Source organism: Eptesicus fuscus, chromosome 14 (genome assembly GCF_027574615.1).
Source record: "Eptesicus fuscus isolate TK198812 chromosome 14, DD_ASM_mEF_20220401, whole genome shotgun sequence".
Taxonomy (NCBI): Eukaryota; Metazoa; Chordata; class Mammalia; order Chiroptera; family Vespertilionidae; genus Eptesicus; species Eptesicus fuscus.
Window position 1 is genome coordinate 34,067,235 of NC_072486.1, and position 20,540 is coordinate 34,087,774.

At 37.9% G+C, this 20,540-nt stretch overlaps 1 protein-coding gene across 8 annotated transcripts in view; it reads left to right on the top strand.

Annotated features, from left to right (window-relative positions):
- SEMA3E (semaphorin 3E) overlaps positions 1-20,540 on the top strand; it is a 229,719-nt gene that overhangs the window by 147,762 nt on the left and 61,417 nt on the right. For all 8 annotated transcript variants that reach the window (XR_008558069.1, XM_054725976.1, XM_054725977.1 and 5 more), the window contains one exon: positions 18,739-18,832. Coding sequence is in view for 7 of the 8 variants with exons in the window: in XM_054725976.1 (XP_054581951.1) it covers positions 18,739-18,832 (94 nt within the window). In the remaining variant the exon portion in view is untranslated. The remainder of the gene's footprint in view (positions 1-18,738; positions 18,833-20,540) is intronic.

Sequence of the window (20,540 nt, forward strand, 5' to 3'; positions counted from 1 at the left end):
ATATATATTGAATGTTAAATGTGCAAGAGGAAAGTATTTACACTAATGTAGTAGCTATCTAAAAAAGACAATATATCAGTAGCCCTTTAAAAAAGAAGACAAAAACTTTTGAGTTGGTAAAGAAGGCTTAGAAGACTTAAACTGAACCAATATTTTTAAAGAAATGATATATCTTGTCCATTGGGCACTCAGCCATTTATTACACTGTGGTTTATTTTTATGCTTTCTTTACTGCAAATGAGAAGAGTGTTTTTCAGTGCAGGTGACAGAAAAGGCAGTGCTATAATCCCCAGGCACTGGGAAGTGAGGATGGCACTTTCCCCACATCTTGCAGTCTGTCATCTTTGTGGTTTTTTAAACCCCTCAGGTTATTTAAAACTGGCCTCAGTATAGAGGGATTGTTCCTCCAGGTTTTCCTCTCCTGTCAATCTTAATAGTGAAAGCTGGTGGCATGAACTGCCGCTGGGAAGGAAAACAGGATTCCTCGTCCTGGTTTTTGTCTGACAATAATTATATGAAAGCGCTTGTTAAAGCAGACTGCTTGACACACTTCACTTACAGCTCCCTTTTGCAGTGTGTGTGTGTGTGTGTGTGTGTGTGTGTGTGTGTGTGTGTGTGTGAAGCCTTGCTCTCCAGCAAGGTGCCTGTGAGATAAGAGAAGGTTTAGAGAGAAACCGGGTGATACTGTGTTTCTGAGCAACTTTCCTGTTGGCCACTGGGGAATGAGGGACCAGGAGAGGCTTACGTTGGGCCAGACCTGTAACTAATTAAAGCAGCTCAGATCCTTAGGGAGCAGTGAGCTCTGCTATGAGGATTTTTTTTTTTTAATTAAAATTTTGAAACAAAATATGAAAGTGCTCCCATACCACCTTTTGCCCACCTCTTTCATGGCACTCCTTTGTTAATAATCTGATGTTTATTTTTTGAAATGTGTGCATGTTTGTGTAAAAATAAGAAAATGTTAATAGTCTATCTGAGGTTCTTTTTTCTTTTTTTTTAACATATTCCATTGATATTCTACAGAGAGGAAGGGAGAGGGATAGAAAGCTAGAAACATCGATGAGAGAGAAACATCGACCAGCTGCCTCCTGCACATCCCCCACTGGGGACATGCCCGCAACCAATGTACATGCCCTTGACCGGAATCGAATCCGGGACCCCTCAGTCCGCAGACCGACGCTCTATCCACTGAGCCAAACCGGTTTTGGCTGAGGTTCTTATTTTAATTATTTTTACTCATGGGCATTATTTCACGGGCATTACTATGCATATGTTAAGGCATAATAATTCATCTCATTCACTTAAATGGCTGCATGGTATTTTTTAGTAAGAATGAACCATAATATATAATTAAGTGATTTATTTTTAAATGTTAATCCTGAGGCTACAGTGAAGCAGAGAATGAGTCTGATGCTTGAGTTGTTGAGCATCTATAGGGCAAGTGAGATGCTCATCAATGTAGACCCATAAGCATGCATGTCTCCAGTTTGATCAGATGTTAAAAACTAGCACCATATGCCTGATTCAGCTCACACATGTGCTTTGTTTGTCACAGACAGCATTTCCTGTTTGTTTTCTTCTGTAGAGCCTACATTTGAAAACTGGTTGGTTTCACATGGTAGACTGTGATTTCCATCGGACTGATGTGAAAAGAATCAGTTGGTGCTAAGTAGCTGCTGCCCCCCTCCTCAGTAGGGGGCCTGTGATGAAACATTCCACAGTCCCCATCACAGCACAATGCACGCTGACACCAGCCTCTGCCAGCTTGCCATCTCTGCCTGGGCCTGACAGGCATTTGCATTTGTTCCTCAAGCACTAGAGGGTTATGAACTTCCTCAAAACCCTCAAGTGCTTAGAATCTAGCAGTTCGTCAATAATCATAGAATGAATGAGTCAGTGAGTAAATTAATGAATGAATGAGTGTTGTTACAGTGATACTTTAATGTAGACCTCTAAGATTCTAACAAATCCAAATTAAGAAATTGGTTAAAATGTTTATAAGATAGAATTGATAAGTAACCTGTCACACACATAATTCTTTTAATTATGTAGATTTTGCCAACTCTTGAACAGGTTTGGTGATAACATAATAATATTTATTTTTTTTACTTGTCAGGTCTTTAGAACATAAATTAAGCAGCATAGCATAGAGAACAGAGACAGTCTTTAAGTATATTTTTTGGCAACTTATAAAATTCATACAGAAAATTATGCAGATCACACAAAAAAATGTACCTATGATTAGTTTTCACAAATTGAACACAGCTATGTAATTAGCATACAAATTAAGAAAGAAAACATCACTAGAACCCAAAAATCTTCTTTTTCCCCCTTTAAAGTCACTATTCTTCCTATACAACCACTTTTCTGACTTCTGTCACCATAAATTAGTGTGTCTCTTTAGAATTTTACACAGATGGAATCACACAGCACGTATTTTGTGTTTGTGATGTGCCTAGCTTCTTTTGATTAATAATATAGTGAGAATAATCTATGTTGTGTGTAGTCATACTTCATGTGTTCTCATTTCTGTGTAGTACTTTTGTATGGATATATCTCAATTTATTCATGCATATTTCTTTTGCTAATCACTTGGGTTGTTACAGCTTTTGTTCTGTTACTGTGCTGCTATGAACATTCATGTGTGTGTTTTTTATTAGCATATGTACAAGTTTTTGCTTAGTATATTGTAGGAGTGGGTTTACTATGTCATAGAAGATGCATATGTTCAGTTTTGGCAAATACTACTAAACCATTTTTCCAGTTGTAGTAGCAATTTTATGTCCACCAGCAATGTATGAATGTTGTAGTTACTCCATAGACAATACAGAGTATTGTCTTTTTATTAGTCATTTTGATGTGTGTTTAGTGGTATCAGATTGTGGTTTTAGTTTTCATTTTCCTGATGACTAATAAGGTTGAGCATATTTTATATATTAATTGAGACTTAGACATTTTGAGTTATTTTGAGTTGTTGTCTTCTGTTGGCCATTTAAGTGCTGCTTGACATTTGCCAAATGGGGTTTGTTGGGAATTTTCTGACGAAGCAAATGTAAAATATCCAGTTCAGTGTTGAACATAGGGAAAATTTTCAGCAGAAGATAATTCCTATTGTTACCCCTTTCTTTTGCTTTTTGAAACTGATAGACAATTTAAAACAAGGGTCAAAAATAAAATTGGAAAAAGTGGTAGAAGAGAACAGTTGGATATAAAGGGGTGATAGGAAAATAGGAACAGGGAGGGAGAATAAAACCAATATTTACTATTTATGATATTGACCTTCTTGTCAACAAAGTAAGTCCAGAAAAAATGTTGTGTTTTATAGTTCTCATTAAGAAGGACAAGTGGAGACATTAAGGCATAAGCTTTGGATTTAGAAATATCTGAGGTTTTATTTCTTCACTGTAACTTAACTTGATATTTTACAAAGATTTCAATAACATTGTCTTCATAGGGTCAGTAGAGATAATTACATAAATATATGTAGTATTTAAATATAAAATATTTGAATATGAAAATATAAAATCATATGTAAATTAAAAATTTAGCCCACTAGTGACATAAATACTCAATAAAAATTAATCACTTTTATCATTTCCATATTTGAGCTTTGAGATATATTTTGATATAACTGTTTATATAAGGGATATTAACAACATAATGGACAGTGATCACAACGTAAGTTCATTACATTGAAAAAGCAGAGACTTTCTACATATGAACTTTTGTATCTCATGTCAATAACTTGTTATCATGGTTTAATATTTTCACACTTATAATACTGGAGCACCCAGATTATTTATTTCCCTCCTATGATGGCTATTGAGTAATGGTCGATGTTTTATAGTAGCTACATTAGTCTGCTTTAGGTTGAAAATGATGTCAAATGAATTCAGTTTTTAAATGTTATTTTGAAAGTAGAGAGAAATTTTGAAAAAATATTCCTTAAGATGTTAATAAAATTCTCTAACTCTAAAAATACATTTGACATTCATGTAAAATTAATGACTATAAGGAGAAAACATGTTAACCTTGTTGGTCATTCTTGTTTTCAAGAATATTTTCACTAAGACATTTGAGTAACATTAGGTGATTAAATAATATGTTGGTTCCATGCAAACTGACTTGAATTTTATTAGTGTACTGAAGTTAAATTAGTTAAAAATTCAATTACATGTTATGCTATTGCTAATTCATGAATATGATATAGAACAGATGTACATAGTTAAATTTGTTGGTCTAATTAAAATATTGGCTTAACTAAAATGACATGTATTTTCAGTCTGGCAAATTGAATTTTGTCAGGTTTTATTTTCCAAAGGGAAATTAAAATATATTTTAAAGTAAGTAAATTATATTTTCCTTAACTTTTAAAATTCTTCAATAGTGTGTATATATTTCCCAGAAAACTTTATTTTGAGCATTTGCATAGATGAAACAGCAGGGCAGAGGAAAATAAAGAAGAGTAGAGAAGTTCAATAGGAATACAGGATTCTTTTTTAAAAAAATATATTTCATTGATTTTTTTACAGAGAGGAAGGGAGAGGAATAGAAAGCTAGAAACATCGATGAGAGAGAAACATCCACCAGCTGCCTCCTGCACACCCCCCGACTGGGGATGTGCCTGCAACCAAGGTACATGCCCTTGACCGGAATCGAGCCTGGGACCTTTCAGTCCGCAGGCCGACGATCTATCCACTGAGCCAAACTGGTTTTGGCAGGAATACAGGATTCTTGATGTGCTGTTCATCACCATCATTTTCCTACAAGAAAATGAGGAAAAGTAATATAACACATTCAAGCAGAATGAAGTCCTTTTATTATCCTAACTAGAGGCCATAGCACGAAATTCGTGCATGGTGGGGGTGGGGGAGGAGTGTCCCTCAGCCCAGCCTGCACCCTCTCCAATCTGGGGCCCCTAGAGGGCAGTCAGACATCCCTCTCACAATCCAGGACTGCTGGCTCCGAACTGCTCACCTGCCTGCCTTCCTGATTGCCCCTAACCGCTTCTGCCTGCCAGCCTGATCACCCCCTAATCACTCCCCTGCAAGCCTGATTGATGCCTAACTGCTTCCCTGCCATCCTGTTTGCCCCTAACTGCCCTCCCCTGCAGGCCTGGTCACCCCTAACTGCCCTCCCCTGCAGCCTAGTCACCCCTAACTGCCCACCCCTGCAGGCCTGGTCCCTGCCAACTGCTCTCACCTGAAGGCCTGGGTTCCCCCCAACTGACCTTCCCTGCAGGCCCGGTCACCCCCAACTTCCCTCCTCTGCCGGCCTGGTCACCCCTAACTGCCCTCCTCTGCAGGCTTGATCACCCCCAACTGCCCTCCCCTGCAGGCTTGATCACCCCCAACTGCCCTCCCTTGCAGGCCTGGTTCCTCCCTACTGCCCTCCCCTGCTGGCCATCTTGTGGTAGCCATCTTGTGTCCACATGGGGACAGGATCTTTGACCACATGGAGGCAGCCATCTTGTGTGTTGGAGTGATGGTCAATCTGCATATTACTCTTTTATTAGCTAGGATAGAGGCCTGGTGCATGGGTGGGGGCCAGCTGGTTTGCCCTGAAGGGTGTCCCAGATCAGGGTGGGGGTTCCCTTGGGGCATGGGGTGGCCTGGGCGAGGGGCCTGTGATGGTTTGCAGGCTGTCCACGCCCCCCAGCGACCCAAGCGAGGCCCTGGTATCTGGGACTTATTTATCTTCTACCATTGAAACTTTGTAGCCTGGAGCGGAGCCAAGCCTTCTGCTAGCTCCGTGGTGGCAGCTATTTCTGTTGGGATTTATTTACCTTCTATAATTGAAACTTTGTAGCCTGGAGTGGAGGCCTAGGCCAGCCAGGGCTGCAGAAGCTTGGCTTCCTCCATCGCCGGTAGCAACACTAGTCTCCTGCTCTCTCCAGCTCTGTGGCTGTAGACATTTTTGTTGGGATTTATCTTCTATCATCAAAACTTTGTAGCATTGAGTGGAGGCCTAGGGCAAGGGCAGGCAGAAAGCTTGGAGTCCTCCATTGCTGGGGAAACCCAAGCCTCCCTCCTGCTCTCCTTGGCCATAGCCATCTTGATTGGGTTTATTTGCATATTCGCTCCTGATTGGCTGGTGGGCGTGGCTTGTGGGTGTGGCGGAGGTACGGTCAATTTGCATATTACTCTTTTATTAGATAGGATATTGGAGGAATATAATTTGGCAAGGCACTTTGGTTGTTTCCACCCTTTGCCCCCTTTTATAACTGACTTTACAGTCTTCAACATTTTTTATACTGCCTCTTCAGTGCCATTGGAGAACATAGATACCCCAATTTCTCTCTCTCTCTTAAATATCTTTTCTCTTTTACACTTGGATTACTCCAAGTAAAAGAAGTTTCTGTGTCAACCTTTTCATTTTCTCCAACAATAGCCTTCCTCCTTCTAAGATTAATATATTAAATATTGTTTTTTATATGTCTTTACATATCTGAAACATTTGTCAGATTTTGGTAGTCTATATAGATTGATCACTACATAGATTCAGTTTTATTTCTGGAATAAAATTTTGAACCACAATTAATAAGCTGTAGACTCTTCCTTATTCAATCTCTTTAGGAAAGTCTGTTTTTCTCTCTAATCTCCCATTTTCTCATTTGTAAAATGAGATGGAGGCATCTTCTAAATCTAAAATTAGATATCAATGAAGTAATATTGTCTACCTCACAGTCTTATTGTAATAATTAAATCATCTCAATAATAATCTTAATAAATATAACACCATGTATTGAATACATTTCATGTGCTTTGATGCTCATAATTTTCCACAAGGGAAGAATTATTGCTTTCATATTACAAATGAGGAAAATTAAAAGAGGTTAACTTGCTTCTTAAAGCTGTACACTAAGTGGTCCAAGGCCAAGTTCTTTCCATTATATGGTGCATCTTTCCTGAATGCACTAATACATTAAGGCATTTTATAAACTATGAAGTGCCATATAAAGAAATTAATGGTGATGGCAATAATAGTGTTTATGTAGGCATCTTCTGCATGAATCTATGGCTTCCACTATTCTTCTACTCTTTTCTCTAAACTGGATCATCATCCAAACTATTGACTATAATTAGAGACAATTAAGGGTTGTTGGTTGTCACCATTGTTATTTAGCCACTTACATGTAGTCAATCATATTTTAGTCCTCTGTTAACTCTCCTCCCATTTTCCTAGGTAAAATAATGTAGCGAAAAGAATATAGGCTTTGAAACTGGACAGATGAAATTTCAAATCTGGGTTCTGTTCCCCACTACCTGTGTGACTTTGAGTAAATTATTAACCTTTTTAGATTTCAGTTTCCTCATCTATAAACTTAAATCTCTATTTTAATATAAAGCTTGCCAAAGTTGTATAGATTTTCTTATATATGATATCTGGGGAAGCAGATGCCCTAAGGACTGATACATAGTAATGCACACTCAATGTTAACTTTTTTATTTTTCAAATTGTCTCCAGTGCTGAGTTCCTAGTTCTCAACTCTCAGCATTTGAAATGTCTTTCTATTAGAAAAGCAAATGGAGGACATAAAGTAAAAACCCACAGCCTTCCCTCTTTCAACTTCTAAATTTAAATATTTGATGCTACCCTTTCACTGTGTCAGATACAGACCCCACTGGACTCTTGTCTCCAAGATTACTTATTCCAACTATGCCCTTTGCCATATCTCTTTCCTTCTTCATTACATTAATCTGCCACATTTTTTTCTCTCTTTCAGCACATGAAAATGTTTAGACTTCTTTATTCTAAAATAAAATCTACAAAACAAACAAAAATTTAGCTTCACTGCTATTTGGTCTATAAGCTTCTTCCTTATTTTGCTAACTAGGATTTCCTATGAATGTTTCTATAAACTTTTTCACGGCATAATCTGTATTTGCCATTTCCAATTCTTCAACTTTCACTGTTCTTCGCTGCAAGGGATCACTTTTCTAAAACTGCTCCCTTTACTATCGCTCTTGCCCAATAAGTATCTCTTTAACTCCTCAACTAATGGTACTTCTCTGAAGCATTTGGTGGTATAGTTTTTATATAGAAGCTTTCCTCTTTTAGTTTTTAGGACCATTATGTTTTAAACAGTTTTAAAGTTCTGAATAGTCTGCCTTTCCAACCCTTTTAATTTTGGTGATGCAGAAACTCTCTGCTTGGTGAGTTTTCCTACGGTGCCTGCTTTCCTTGGTGTTCTTACCGATTCACATGGCTTTCTCTATTATCTATTTGCTGGTTCTAAAATCTTAGCCTCTATCCAGCACTCTACATCCATATTTCCTGTACCTATTGAAAATCATCCATAAAATAACTTCCTAGAGGCATTGTAAGACAACAATTTCTTTAATAATAAAATCCTTAAAATTCAGATTGACAAAGGAGGAGGAGGTAGATTCTACACTATCTTCACGACTCCCCTTATTCTAAGAGACCAAGGAGGCAATCACAACATTTTGTGCCACATCTCAAGATACTGTATTCTCTCACTTGCTTATGTCTTTGCTCTTACTGATCTTTTACTTAAAACACACACACACACACACACACACACACACACACACACACACACATATACCCCCCAAAACAAAAAAATGAACTCATCTGTATTCTCTGCTTGAAAAATCCTAACTCATTTTTCAAGACTGAGCTCATATGTCATCTCCTCTGTGCGCTTATCTCAGCTGCCACCTGGTAGAGTTAATTACTTTCTCTTTGCATTTTCATCATACTTAAAAACAAACTTTAATTATGAATTATAATTTCTATATGAATGCCGGAGTGTCTCTAGGGAAGAGACTGCCATTTCTATCTGTTTCATTGTAGCCCAACATAATCCTGATGGTAGTCACTGAAATCATTCACTAAAAAGATATAATGAGCACATGTAAACAGGCTCATCTTTTTTTTAATGCTCACCTGAGAATATTTTCCCCTGAATTTTAGAGAGACTGGAAGGGAGGGGGAGAGACTCAGAGAGAGAAACATCCATGTGAGAGAGACCCATCAATTGGTTGCCTCTCGCATGAGCCCTGACTTGGGGCCAGGGATCCAGCCTGCAATGGAGGTACATGCCTTTGACTGGAATTGAACCCAGGACCCTTCAGTCTGTGGGCTGATGCTGAGCTAAACTGGCTAGGGCCCATCATTTTATTTAACCTAATTATTTATAACGTACTATTTGCCAGATCTTCAACTATTTTCTGAATTTATATGAGTCTATAAAATATGTTTCTGGAAAAAATCTAGTTTTGGGTTGACTTTTTAAATTCAAAATTAGGTAGGATACATTTAAACATTAAACATATTTGAATATTTTTATCAAATGTTCATTGATAACTCAAGATCACGTATATACCTGCATATGTATAAGTCTATATGTATAATGACATTTCCAGCTTCTGGGCTAATTATTTTTTACTGTTTCTTCTTTCTACTACTAAGTTTTTAATCACCATTTAGATTTTTATGTCTTATATAATCTCTATAGTGAACTGCTTTGATTTCAGTTCCAGGAATCTTCCTGTGCCTCAATTGGCATCAATTGTAGGCTAGTTCTACCCGAGGCTGTCCAAGTAAACTTTTTTTAGCTGGAATTAGCAAGCCTTGGTGGTAAATGGGAGAAGACAGCAGCTAGTCTGTTTTGTTATGCCTCTGCTATGACCTATGCCAGTTCATGTTAGCACTTTTTTTGGTGTGATGATACCTTCACCTTGCATACTTTTTCTCTCCTAAGTGGGCCCCAATAGGCTGTGAATTTGGGTTTTTGTCTATAAACTCTAGTCCAGCCTTTGGGGCCTGCTTCTAGTTTTGCTTCCTTCCTTAATCCAGTTCCCTTCTTCCATGAGGAGGACCACCACCACCCTGCTCAGCCCCTGTGGTTTTCTTCAGGGTGAGGTGCCTGCAGGACCAAACTCCTCTAGCGTCTGGCTGCTGCTTTCAATTCGGTCAGCGGCAGCACAGGAGCCCGAGAGCATATGGGATGTTCTGTATCCCCGGACCGTGCAGTTTGTTGCTTCCTCGCACCCTTTCCTCTCCCCAGGCACAGGCTGCGGGCTGTGGGGCTAGCCATCCAGTGAGCCACCCACCCATGACACCTTGCCAGCAGGCTGGGGTCTGCAGAGGGAGGCGGGAGGCCTAGTCAACTCCAAGTTTCTGCTGATTCCCTGTGCACGGGGACTTTCTGTGTGTGTCCAGGGTTGTCCCGCTGGCCTGGGGACAGGGCACTAGCTCTAACTGGGCAACACCACGAGCTTCTCCACCATTCAGTGGCAGGCAGCAGACATCCTTCAATGAGATCTGAATCGCCCTCCCAGTCTGTCCTTCCTCAGCTTCTGATTCATCTTTATACTTGCTCTCCTATCATCACTTTGTTTATAGTAAGTGGCCCCTATTTAACTTACTGCATGGTAATTTGTCTCTTGATTGGATCCAGACTTATACAGATAATAATGTATTCCCTCTACCTCTTAAGAACCAACTACTTGCTGATTTCCTATTGAAATTACTAAAAGGATTTCACCAACGTGAAAACGTGTATCAGCGTATGCTGCTAGGGAGGAAAGGGCTACCAAATGCTAGGAAGTCCAAGGACATTTTGTTGGCCAAGATGCCACCAGGTTGGAGGAAGGTGCGTAGGACCAAATAGCACTGCTTGATGATCCTAAGCACTGCAGAGAAGTTTCTAGCCGATTCTCAGGATCTTGCCAGGAACATCTGGCGAGTAATGACAACACATTACTTACATGATATAGATAGAGGCCAGCCTAAACATAAAGTTGCGTGCAAAAAGGCTATAAAACAAACAAAGACATACAAGAAACCGACCCCCCAGTGTAGCAGCTTTGGCAAACACAAGAAGAAAGAAGAAAAGTAAGCCCAAACCTGCGTTAATGGTGTTTTCTTTCAGGACTTTCTGTAGGATGCCCACTTCTTTCCCCTCAGGTGACCAACTCACGGTTGAGATAATACACATTTTACATCAGCTAAATATGTGACAGGACAAAAGTGACAGGAATCCAGGGGACCCTGCGATAGTTAAGTGGAGAATGCTTACCTTGTTTCAAGACAAAAGCCAGCTGGTGGACACCTCTTCACTGCAGTGACATCTACATAAAAATCAGCGATTGTCTGGGGCTAAAGAAAAGTTTCTGTAGCTAAAATATCATAGCACTGGGGATTAAAATGTATTTTTAAAAGAAATGGAGAAAGAATGTAAGATTTGTTTGACACCCAAGTAAAACTCAACATGAGCTCCATGAGATAAGATATCGAAAATGTTACAAAGACTGGAAGGAAATATAGCTTCCACAGCAGTTTGTCTCTTAATAGTAGGGTTATGAAAAATCATGATTCTCAGCTTTTATATCTATATTCTACATTTTCCTCTTTAATGATATATTGACTTAGTATGTAAATAATATTATTTCAGTCATTTGTAGTCATACAAGTCATTGCCTTCTTCTTTGTAAGGAATTCAAAATATAGAAACAAATATTTTTCTTCAATATTTTCCCAATCTCAGTCCCTTCCCCAGACTAAATTACCACCAGCACTTTGGATTGTGTCTTTTAGACCTTTCTCTTTCTGGAATGAAACACCGTAAACTGATGATAGTGGCTCATAGATAAACAGCTATATCTACATCTATGTCTATCTATATCTAACTTTCTGTCTCTCCATAATAATTCCACACCTGTAGGCTTAACCCCAGTCTCCTCCTGACTGTAATGTAGAGCAAGTCAGTCCTCCTCTTCCTGCCTGAGCTTGTGCTAGTGCTTCGTGAATAGGGGTGTTGTGAGGATTGGATTGATATCAGTAAAGCACCTACAGTAGTGCCTGGTGAATAATAAAAGTTATATAATTGTCAGCTATCAGCATCGCCACCAGCAACTACGTTGTCATCATCTGATTTCTGTATCTTCTCCATTGGCATCAACTATTGCCATCACATGTCCTTTCACAAATCTGAATTCCTCGTCCTAACATATTTTTTTAAATCTCACATATTGCCTTTCTGGTATTCCCTGTCATTTAAAAAGTATCCAAATTTGTTAGTCAAACGCATTCTTAATATGAAATTTATCATGTTTCCTTAAATACCTTTCCTTTCATTCCTTTTTACTGTGCTCCTTACCGCAACCTAGCTTTTCTCTAGGTTGAATCAGTGGCGAAATCCTTCCAGCTGTACCTTTAAATGAACTTTCCCATCCATTCGTGCTCCATCCTCCTGCCAGAACCATTGTTATCCCTGAGCACCTCCACTAGCTTCCTTCCAGTTTTCACTTGCTCTTCAGACCAGCTATTTCTCTGCTGTCAAATGAACCTTGTGAAACAATAGGTCTTTTTAAAGCACTCATGATTTACCCCTGCACATCGACTGAAAGAAGTCTAAATGCCTCATCTCAGAAAGCCGGTGTCCTTCACAGGCTGGCTCTCATGTACTTTCTCAGTCTTCTCTCCGCCCGCTTATTCAACTTCCCCTGTACAAGTCTGGTTCCAGTCCGCCAGAGCTACTCCCTCCTTTATTCCCCAGCCCTTCATCGCAGCCTTGAATGAAATGTTTTGTTCTACTTCTAAAATGCCCTCTTACAGGAAGGAGAGTGGGTAAGAAACGGGCATTAGATCTTCCCGTTGCTAGCTGCGTGGATTTGGCTAAGTTTAATATCGCTGAGCTTCAGAAACTTTATTTGTAAAATGAGGATAAAATTATCTGTCTCATAAGGTGGTAGTAAAAATAAATAAAATAAGGTTGTTAGCACAATACTTGAGCTGTAGTGTTCCCAATATAAATCTCAATCAACTGATTTTTGGTTTCCTTAAGAAAAACATCCCAGAATATCACCATTGTCTCTCTCAACCCAGACCATTCTACCCCACAAACTAGAATTAGGTTCTAATTTCCTATTCTCCTCATTGTTTGTACCTCATTATAAGACTTTCCACATTGAGCTACGCATTATACTAATTGTATTTCCCTACCTGGAGTACAGAAGACACAATTCCTGTCCTGTGAGGTTTTTTGGAGCATCAATACATTTAAATACATATCTTAAAGACTTTTCATAAACAATAAGAACCTTTGGGTAACCGTTCTGTAGCTTGTGAAGTGCTCTGCAGCAGTGAATGATTACCTTTGCCGCATCTAACACAGTGCTGTTCACACAGGACTAAAGCGCACACTGAATTGACGTGCACGTTGAAATGTCATAGGGAGCTTATGTTAGGTGCTGTTTATTCTGCATTCTGCTGTCGTTGGTCATGTGGTCCTAGTAAAACATGCTGGTTGTCTCTTAATTTTATTATAGTTCTAACTTATTCTATATCTACAGGAATGAGCCTCCAGAATAATCATACAAAAACACGCTAAGATATGCTCGCATCCCTTTTTACTTTTGTGTAATAAGCTAATTTTTGTAGTTTGATAAAGGGAGGACTGAGATACGAGAAGAAAGGTAGAGCACACACTGTGATACTGAGGACCAAGTCATGGGGCAGGGTTTCCCATTTCAAGTATGCAGCAGATTAGACTGGCAATTATAAAATCAGAAAGTGTTTAATTCTTATCAGCTTGGAAAATAATTTTGGAATTCTCGTCTCTAACTACATAGGTTACTACAGTGTAGATACATTTCTTTATAAGCATATTTACTCTTTCCATGAGAAAAAGCCAGGAATCACAGAGGAGCCCAGACTCCTCTGATAACCATGAAAGACATTATACCGTAACCCTGTTTTCCATAATTGCCTCTGTTGATACTACTTAACTCCAAGAGCTGTATGCCCCCAGCCAGGGTGGAATGGCAAATCATTTGTTACAAAAAGTGTCCTTTCCCTTGCAGCTGTCCAGTTCTTACTGTGCAGATGGTGGATTTATTTTTCCTTTTACCCGCAATTCTTTACTTTCTCACACAGCACTGTGATCCTTTGTGATCATGTATGACTCAGACAGTAGTAAGAACACTCATAGAATTGAGGAGTTTTCAAATGTGTCCAAGTGAAAGGGAATAGGGACACAGAAATGAGGGATAGCTCTGAAGGCTTTCTGCATATTAAAAGGGCGCTATGACTTCCTTCCCATGAAAAGTAGACATTCATAGTTTTATAAAAAGCAGCTTTGTCCTCAAAAAAGAATTTTGATTCTTGTTTCATTGTGTGTGGTCAGAATAACAGTGAAAATAGTCAAACCCAGAGAAGGTGGACAGGAAAAGCAGTACAGAAGAAAAGTCTAGGTCATAAAGCTAACTTGAGTCGGTATGGTCCATTTCTTCCCATGTGTAAATGTCTAAAGACCTCCATTCTTCAGTTAAATTTTTGAAAGTATACATAAATATTTATTCATTATTTCTAGCATTCTCCTATTTAATATTTTAATATTAATATTAAATAAATATTAATTTAATAGTAAATGATTTTGTATTAATATCTCCTGTTTAATATTGTACATATTAAATGCTCACTTTTATTATATACATATAGATTATTATATGTACAAATAAAATTGTATCTACATCATATATTTTATTAAGAAACAGGTACAGTTCAATTCAACTGCTTATTGGACATGCTGTGCCAGTTATTTTATCATACAGTGTATATAGGAAATCAGAAGTTTATGTTGAACAAGTAATTACTACTACCACTTTTTTCTACAAATTCACCCTAAAATATCTGTACTGGATAGCATGTTCACAACTGTTCAAAAAAATAGGCATACATAGTTATATTCACTAAAATTTTTGGCATTTTATATTATATATTATTTTTAGTGACCTTTTCATTTTGACTTTGCTATTTGTTAAATTGGCAATTAGAAAGGTTTCTTTGCTTAATTTTTATGGGATTTAAATTAAGTAGTATGGATCATGCTTCTTAAATTCAATATTGACTGAATACTTAGCACATATAGGCTTCTTGAGTGTTTGTTGAATTCTTCATATGAACATAAGCACAATGCAGTGGGGGATAATGCAGCAAAGATACATAGTATGGTCCATGAGAGAAGTTTTGCCTGGAAGAGTCTTGGAGAATATCTGTAAAATAATTTTTCAACATCATTTTCCCATTAAGTAAGAGTTAGTGTTATAGAGCATAGGAAGATTGAATTCACTTTTCCCAAAGGGACAATGTAGTTAAAGAGCTATGGGTATTATCATGTATTGAACTTTTAAAGAAAGTCTATCAGATTGTGCTACTCAGTTTTGATTGGATGGTGGGACTCATCAAGAGTGCTTTCTAAATTTTAAAGCATTAAAAATAAAGTGTATTATTTTTAGAGAAAAAATATGAAAACGAAAGAAATTAAAATGCAAAACAATTACTAACAACTTTATTCCCCTTTTGTACCTTTTCCCTCTTTGTTTATTCAGTCTTTATGGCATGTTTCAAATATTTTTTTAATAATTTTTTTTATTGCTTGGCATAAAAAAGTGAAAAAAAATGGTAAAGAAGCAAATCATATTCAAAATTTAATTGTGACACAGATTATTAAATAGCTATTCAATTAAGAATTAAAGTGCATATTATGTTCCTAGCCAGTTTGGATCAGTGGATAGAGTGTCGGCCTGCAAGCAGAGGGCTCCTGGGTTCAATCCTGGTCAAGAGCATGTACCTTGGTTGCAGGCTCCTTCTCTGCCTGGGCCCTGGTTGGGGCTCCTGTGGGAGGCAACCAATCAATGTGTTTCTCTCACTTCAATATTTCTCTCTGTCTTTCCCTCTCTCTTCTACTCTTCCTGAAAATCAATGAGAAAATATCCTTGGGTGAGGATTAAAAATAATAATAATAAATAAAGTCCATATTATGGTTATTTATTTAGACATGTATGTACCAAAACTGCATCTTTGTTTTGTTTTCATTGTTGACAGATATATGTGTATGAGCCTTGTATATTTTACTTTTTCTCTAATCATTAGAAATAGCTAATAAAATAGGTGATTATTTGTTTTTCAGCATTTGTAATGTTCTAATTTACTTTTGACATCTCACAGATGGGAAATTCTCATTTTGTTTAACTGGTATTTAACACCTGACATACAGGGGCTCACACCTATTGAAAATAACTTAAAATAGGCTTGCTGAGTTCTGAGGACTTTCCTCAAGGCCTAAAGGGGAAAATTCTCCTGGGAAGATATACCATTTTTTCTTTACAAACATTTTTTTTTTTCTGAAAAGCACACATGTCTGTGAACATTTGTAACCTATATGTCCTGCTTTCTCTCAAGCACAGGAAGATCTATTGAAAAACGTCTCCATATCACACCAAAACAAAAAGTACAGCCCGCACTGTTAATGCTAGTGATGTCTTGTAAATTTAAGCCACATAACTCAGGCAGAAATTCCAGCTGTTAAAACATAGATAATGGAAAGCCAGGGTAAGTCGTGACCAACATTCTCAATAGGGTTAAACACCAGCATTACACAGTCCTTGAACCATAAACTTGATTCCTTTGGGGTCATTGACAGTGTCATCATGCCTCAAGTTTTCTGGTTGGTTTGGTTGCTAAATTCCACTTCATGGAAGAAAATTATATTACTCGCATTTTAGTATTTTATTGGATTGTGCACTAAATTATACACTGCATTTAAGACTACATTGAACTTTCAAAATAATGTGAGAAACTTTAGATTTGAATTTGTAGTTAATCTCGAAGTTATCTTGATCTATGCAAAATAAAGCAATAAAAGTTTGGAATTTGCCTGCTTTCCATCATGGTATCAGTACTACTCAGTATGGTAAATATTTTCTTTGTACTTCTTTTTAACAATTTTCACACCTCAGTTGAATAAAGTTGCAAACGTAATCTATTGAGTCCTAGGGAATTAAGGTGAATTGGGTCAGTGTATCTTTCAGTCATATGCAGCTTAAGGAGGTAAAGAAAGCCTCTGTTCTAAAATCATGGGACAAAAGCTCAATAAAAAAAAAAGAAGTTCAGTATATCCCTTAAACAGCTTTATATCCAAGCCTTTGGACATTTAACTATATTAGAACATACGTATACCCTACCTATTTTTCCAACTGTTTATATAGTGACAGTGACAAGCAATTGTTATAGTCCCAGACTAGATCACTTCCTCCTCTGTGTAATGCTATGAATATGTTTCCCAGATTTAATGAAAGCCCTTCAGCATAGGTATTAGCTGGGTAGACCAATAATTATATCTCATTTGAACAAATGTTTTCTTGTCATGTCATTGCAAATTTTTATCTGTATGGAAGTGAACACAAAAATATCTCAAATGATTTATTGGGATTCTTACAATCTAATAATTTATGTAAAGTGTCTAAATAGGTAACACTTTTTTTTTCTTAAAATATGTTTAGTCACACTCTGGGTTAAGAGGACATATCTGTTCTATAGGCTGTCGTTCAATTCCAAAGGTATGACTGGAGGGTTACAGGTGAACTCTGCATTTACCAGAAAGGCTTTGGAAAGGCAGAGTCAGAATGGCAATTTTAGGATATCATCGAGAGATAGAGGAAAGCATGTCCAGCAGAATGGCAACATCAGGATAGAAACAATAAAGTGGAGTAATTGGGTGGATAGGAAAGTTAAGATCAAGTTTGTGAGAAATGCATGCAATTCCCAGAGGTTACTCAGGAATCTAGGATTGTTTATAGGTTCATGATTCACATGTGGGAAAGGCTACTCATACACGCCACAATGGGCAGGATCATCAATATTCTATTGTAAAGTGCAATTGGCCCTAGAATAACCCAGGCTTGAACTGAACGGGTCCACCTATACCTGGATTTTTTAAAAAATTAAGCACCAACTGTATTTTCAGCCTGTGGTTGGGAATCTGTGGATGCAGAGGACTGACTATAGAAAGTTCTGTGTAGATTTTCAATTGCATGGAGGATGGGATGTAGGTCTCCCAAGCCCCATGTTTTTCAAGGGTCAACTGTAATTTTTTTTCTACCAGATTTTCAATATTAAATGTTATTGTCATTTTCCCAAGCTAAATTTCTTTTATCCAAACCATCTATAGCACAATGAATGGACAGTAACTATAAAAAAAAATCTTCTACTGAAATTTTGAAATATGAGAACATTCCAAGAACATTTCTGTGGTTATGTGCTTGCAATAGGAACCAATAAAGTAGTAGTTTTTCATGGAACTATTGATTTCAATACCTCATTTGTGTAAAGCCAGACTGAAATATTGCTCATAGTGTGACATTTCTTTACACGAATATATCCAAACAATTATGCAGTAATCATTCTCTAAATTATTAAGTTTTAGATGTCTACACAAAGAATATGTGATGAAGAATAAAAATGAGTGGAAATAAATATTTCAGATTATTGATGGAAATCTTTATTAACTTCCTTTACAGGCTATTCGAAAAAATCAATAATGGTCTTGTGGAATAAAAGCCCGTTTCCATGTTTATAACTGAATCTTCTTATTAGTGACCTTTTTTCAGCAGGTTTTCATTCCTTTGGAATATTTGACTGACACATCTCAGAATAACTAATACTCTCTGGTCAAGTGATAAAAACTACTAATTTCATTCATTTCATCACCTGTACTTTTTAGAAGGAGTGAGAAAACCCATATGTGACTGCAAAACCAATGCATTTATTTGTAAAAACCCAGTTAATTCCTAAATAACTTGATGTTACTGTCCAGTGCCCTATTTACAGTACCTGTTTTGTAAATAATTAAGGTTAATATACTTATGTAAGCAATTCTTACTACAGTTCGTATAAACATAATGGTATTTTTGGTTTTCTTTCAAGGATCCCCTGTTTCAGCTGGAATCACACAGGTCTGAGAGAGGAAGGGGCAGGTGTCCTTTTGATCCCAACTCCTCCTTCATCTCCACTTTAATTGGTAATTATTGCTGCAGCAGACATCAGATGCTAGTCTTGCTGATTTTGAAACGTCAGCTGTATTCTTTTGGTATTTCCTTGTGCCTGTTGCTTTGTCATATCTATCTGTTTGAGCTGGGAGTGATGATATTAAACTTCAAGTCATGCTAACTTGAGCCATTTTGACTGTAAAATAAGTGCAACAGCTTTGAAGTATGTGTCTCTCATTCTGAAAACACAAATTGTCACTTAACACCCGATATAAGATATTTTGTACTGTACCATGTATTGTTCAAAATGCAATTATATGAATATTTTATAAAAAATTTAGCTAGAGAAACTATTTTAGCTTATGTTAGTTCTTTGTAGTATTTTAGTTTTTCCATGATTTTATGGGAACTTTTAATAGTCTTTCCTTGGTGCCTTTCTCTGTTTCAGAAGAATTCAACAGAAAGTCATCCCAATTGAAAACTTCCAAGTTATTTATAAAAATTCCTGTTAATCTAGAATGTAAGCAATAGAAGTCAACCAGCTCACATGACCATTAAATGTCCACATTGGAGTAATAGAATAAGCTGGCCATGTCTGTAGATTTCTGTTTGATTCAATTTAATTCGATAAAGAACCTTACTTAAGACACAGCACAATACTATTATTTTTCTCTTATACTATTTGGGGTTTAAAGTGGCACACTTGTTAAAGTACTCCAGCACTATGATGGTACAGACAGATGGATGAGTTCCCAATGGTAAGATTGAAGAGGGTGATCTCCGACATGTAACATAGGTGCTATTAGGGATCATTCTGATTTTTCAGTGTTGAGAGGTTCTCATGTACTGTAGGTATAGAACGATGTACAAATTCCTGTTATGTCATTTGCAACACTTAGAGTTACATGCTAATGTAAGGCCAGCCTATTTGCAGAAAATGAGAATGTGTAAAAAACATGCAGAGACTTCCTATCTAATCTAATAATAGACAAATATGCAAATTGACCGCACCTTTGCTACACCTAAGCCACGCCCACCAGCCAAGCCACGCCCACAACCAATCAGGACGAGTATGCAACTTACCCCAACAAAGATGGCGGCTAATTTGCATATCAAGACAGCGTCGAAAGAAGCCAAGAGCTGCAGAAGGGAGTAAAGCTTCGAAGAAGCAAGCAAGCCGGGGGGGGGGTGGGGGGGAGGAGAAGGGAGGAGCGAAGTCAGGGCCGGGGGCAAAGGGAAATGCGGGCGGGCTGGTGGAGAAGGCGGGGCGGAGCGGGCGACAAGGGCGGAGTGGAGGCGGGGCCGGGGGCGAAGGGAAACTCAGGTGGGCTGGAGGAGAAGGCAGGGCGGGCGACAAGGGAGGAGCGGAGGCGGGGCCGAGGGTGAAGGGAAACATGGGCGGGCTGGAGGAGAAGGCGGGGCGGGCGACAAGGGAGGAGCGGAGGCGGGGTAGAGTGCAGCAGGAAATCCTATTGCAGGATTTTTCCTGCAACGGGAAAGCTAGTTTTAAATAAATGGTAAAATTGATGATTAATCAAAATATCGTATGTTTCTGTGCATTCTACAGACTATGTGTTGCCTGAACTTATCCCAGACAATTGATTTTGATGGGCCTTACATCTCACTCCCTACACGTCTCCATCTTATGTTAGCTTTAATTAATAGGGAAAGTTTCATCTACTCCAGCTTCACAATTTGAAAGAGCTGTAAGATGAGAATTTCACATAATAATTAAGTTCC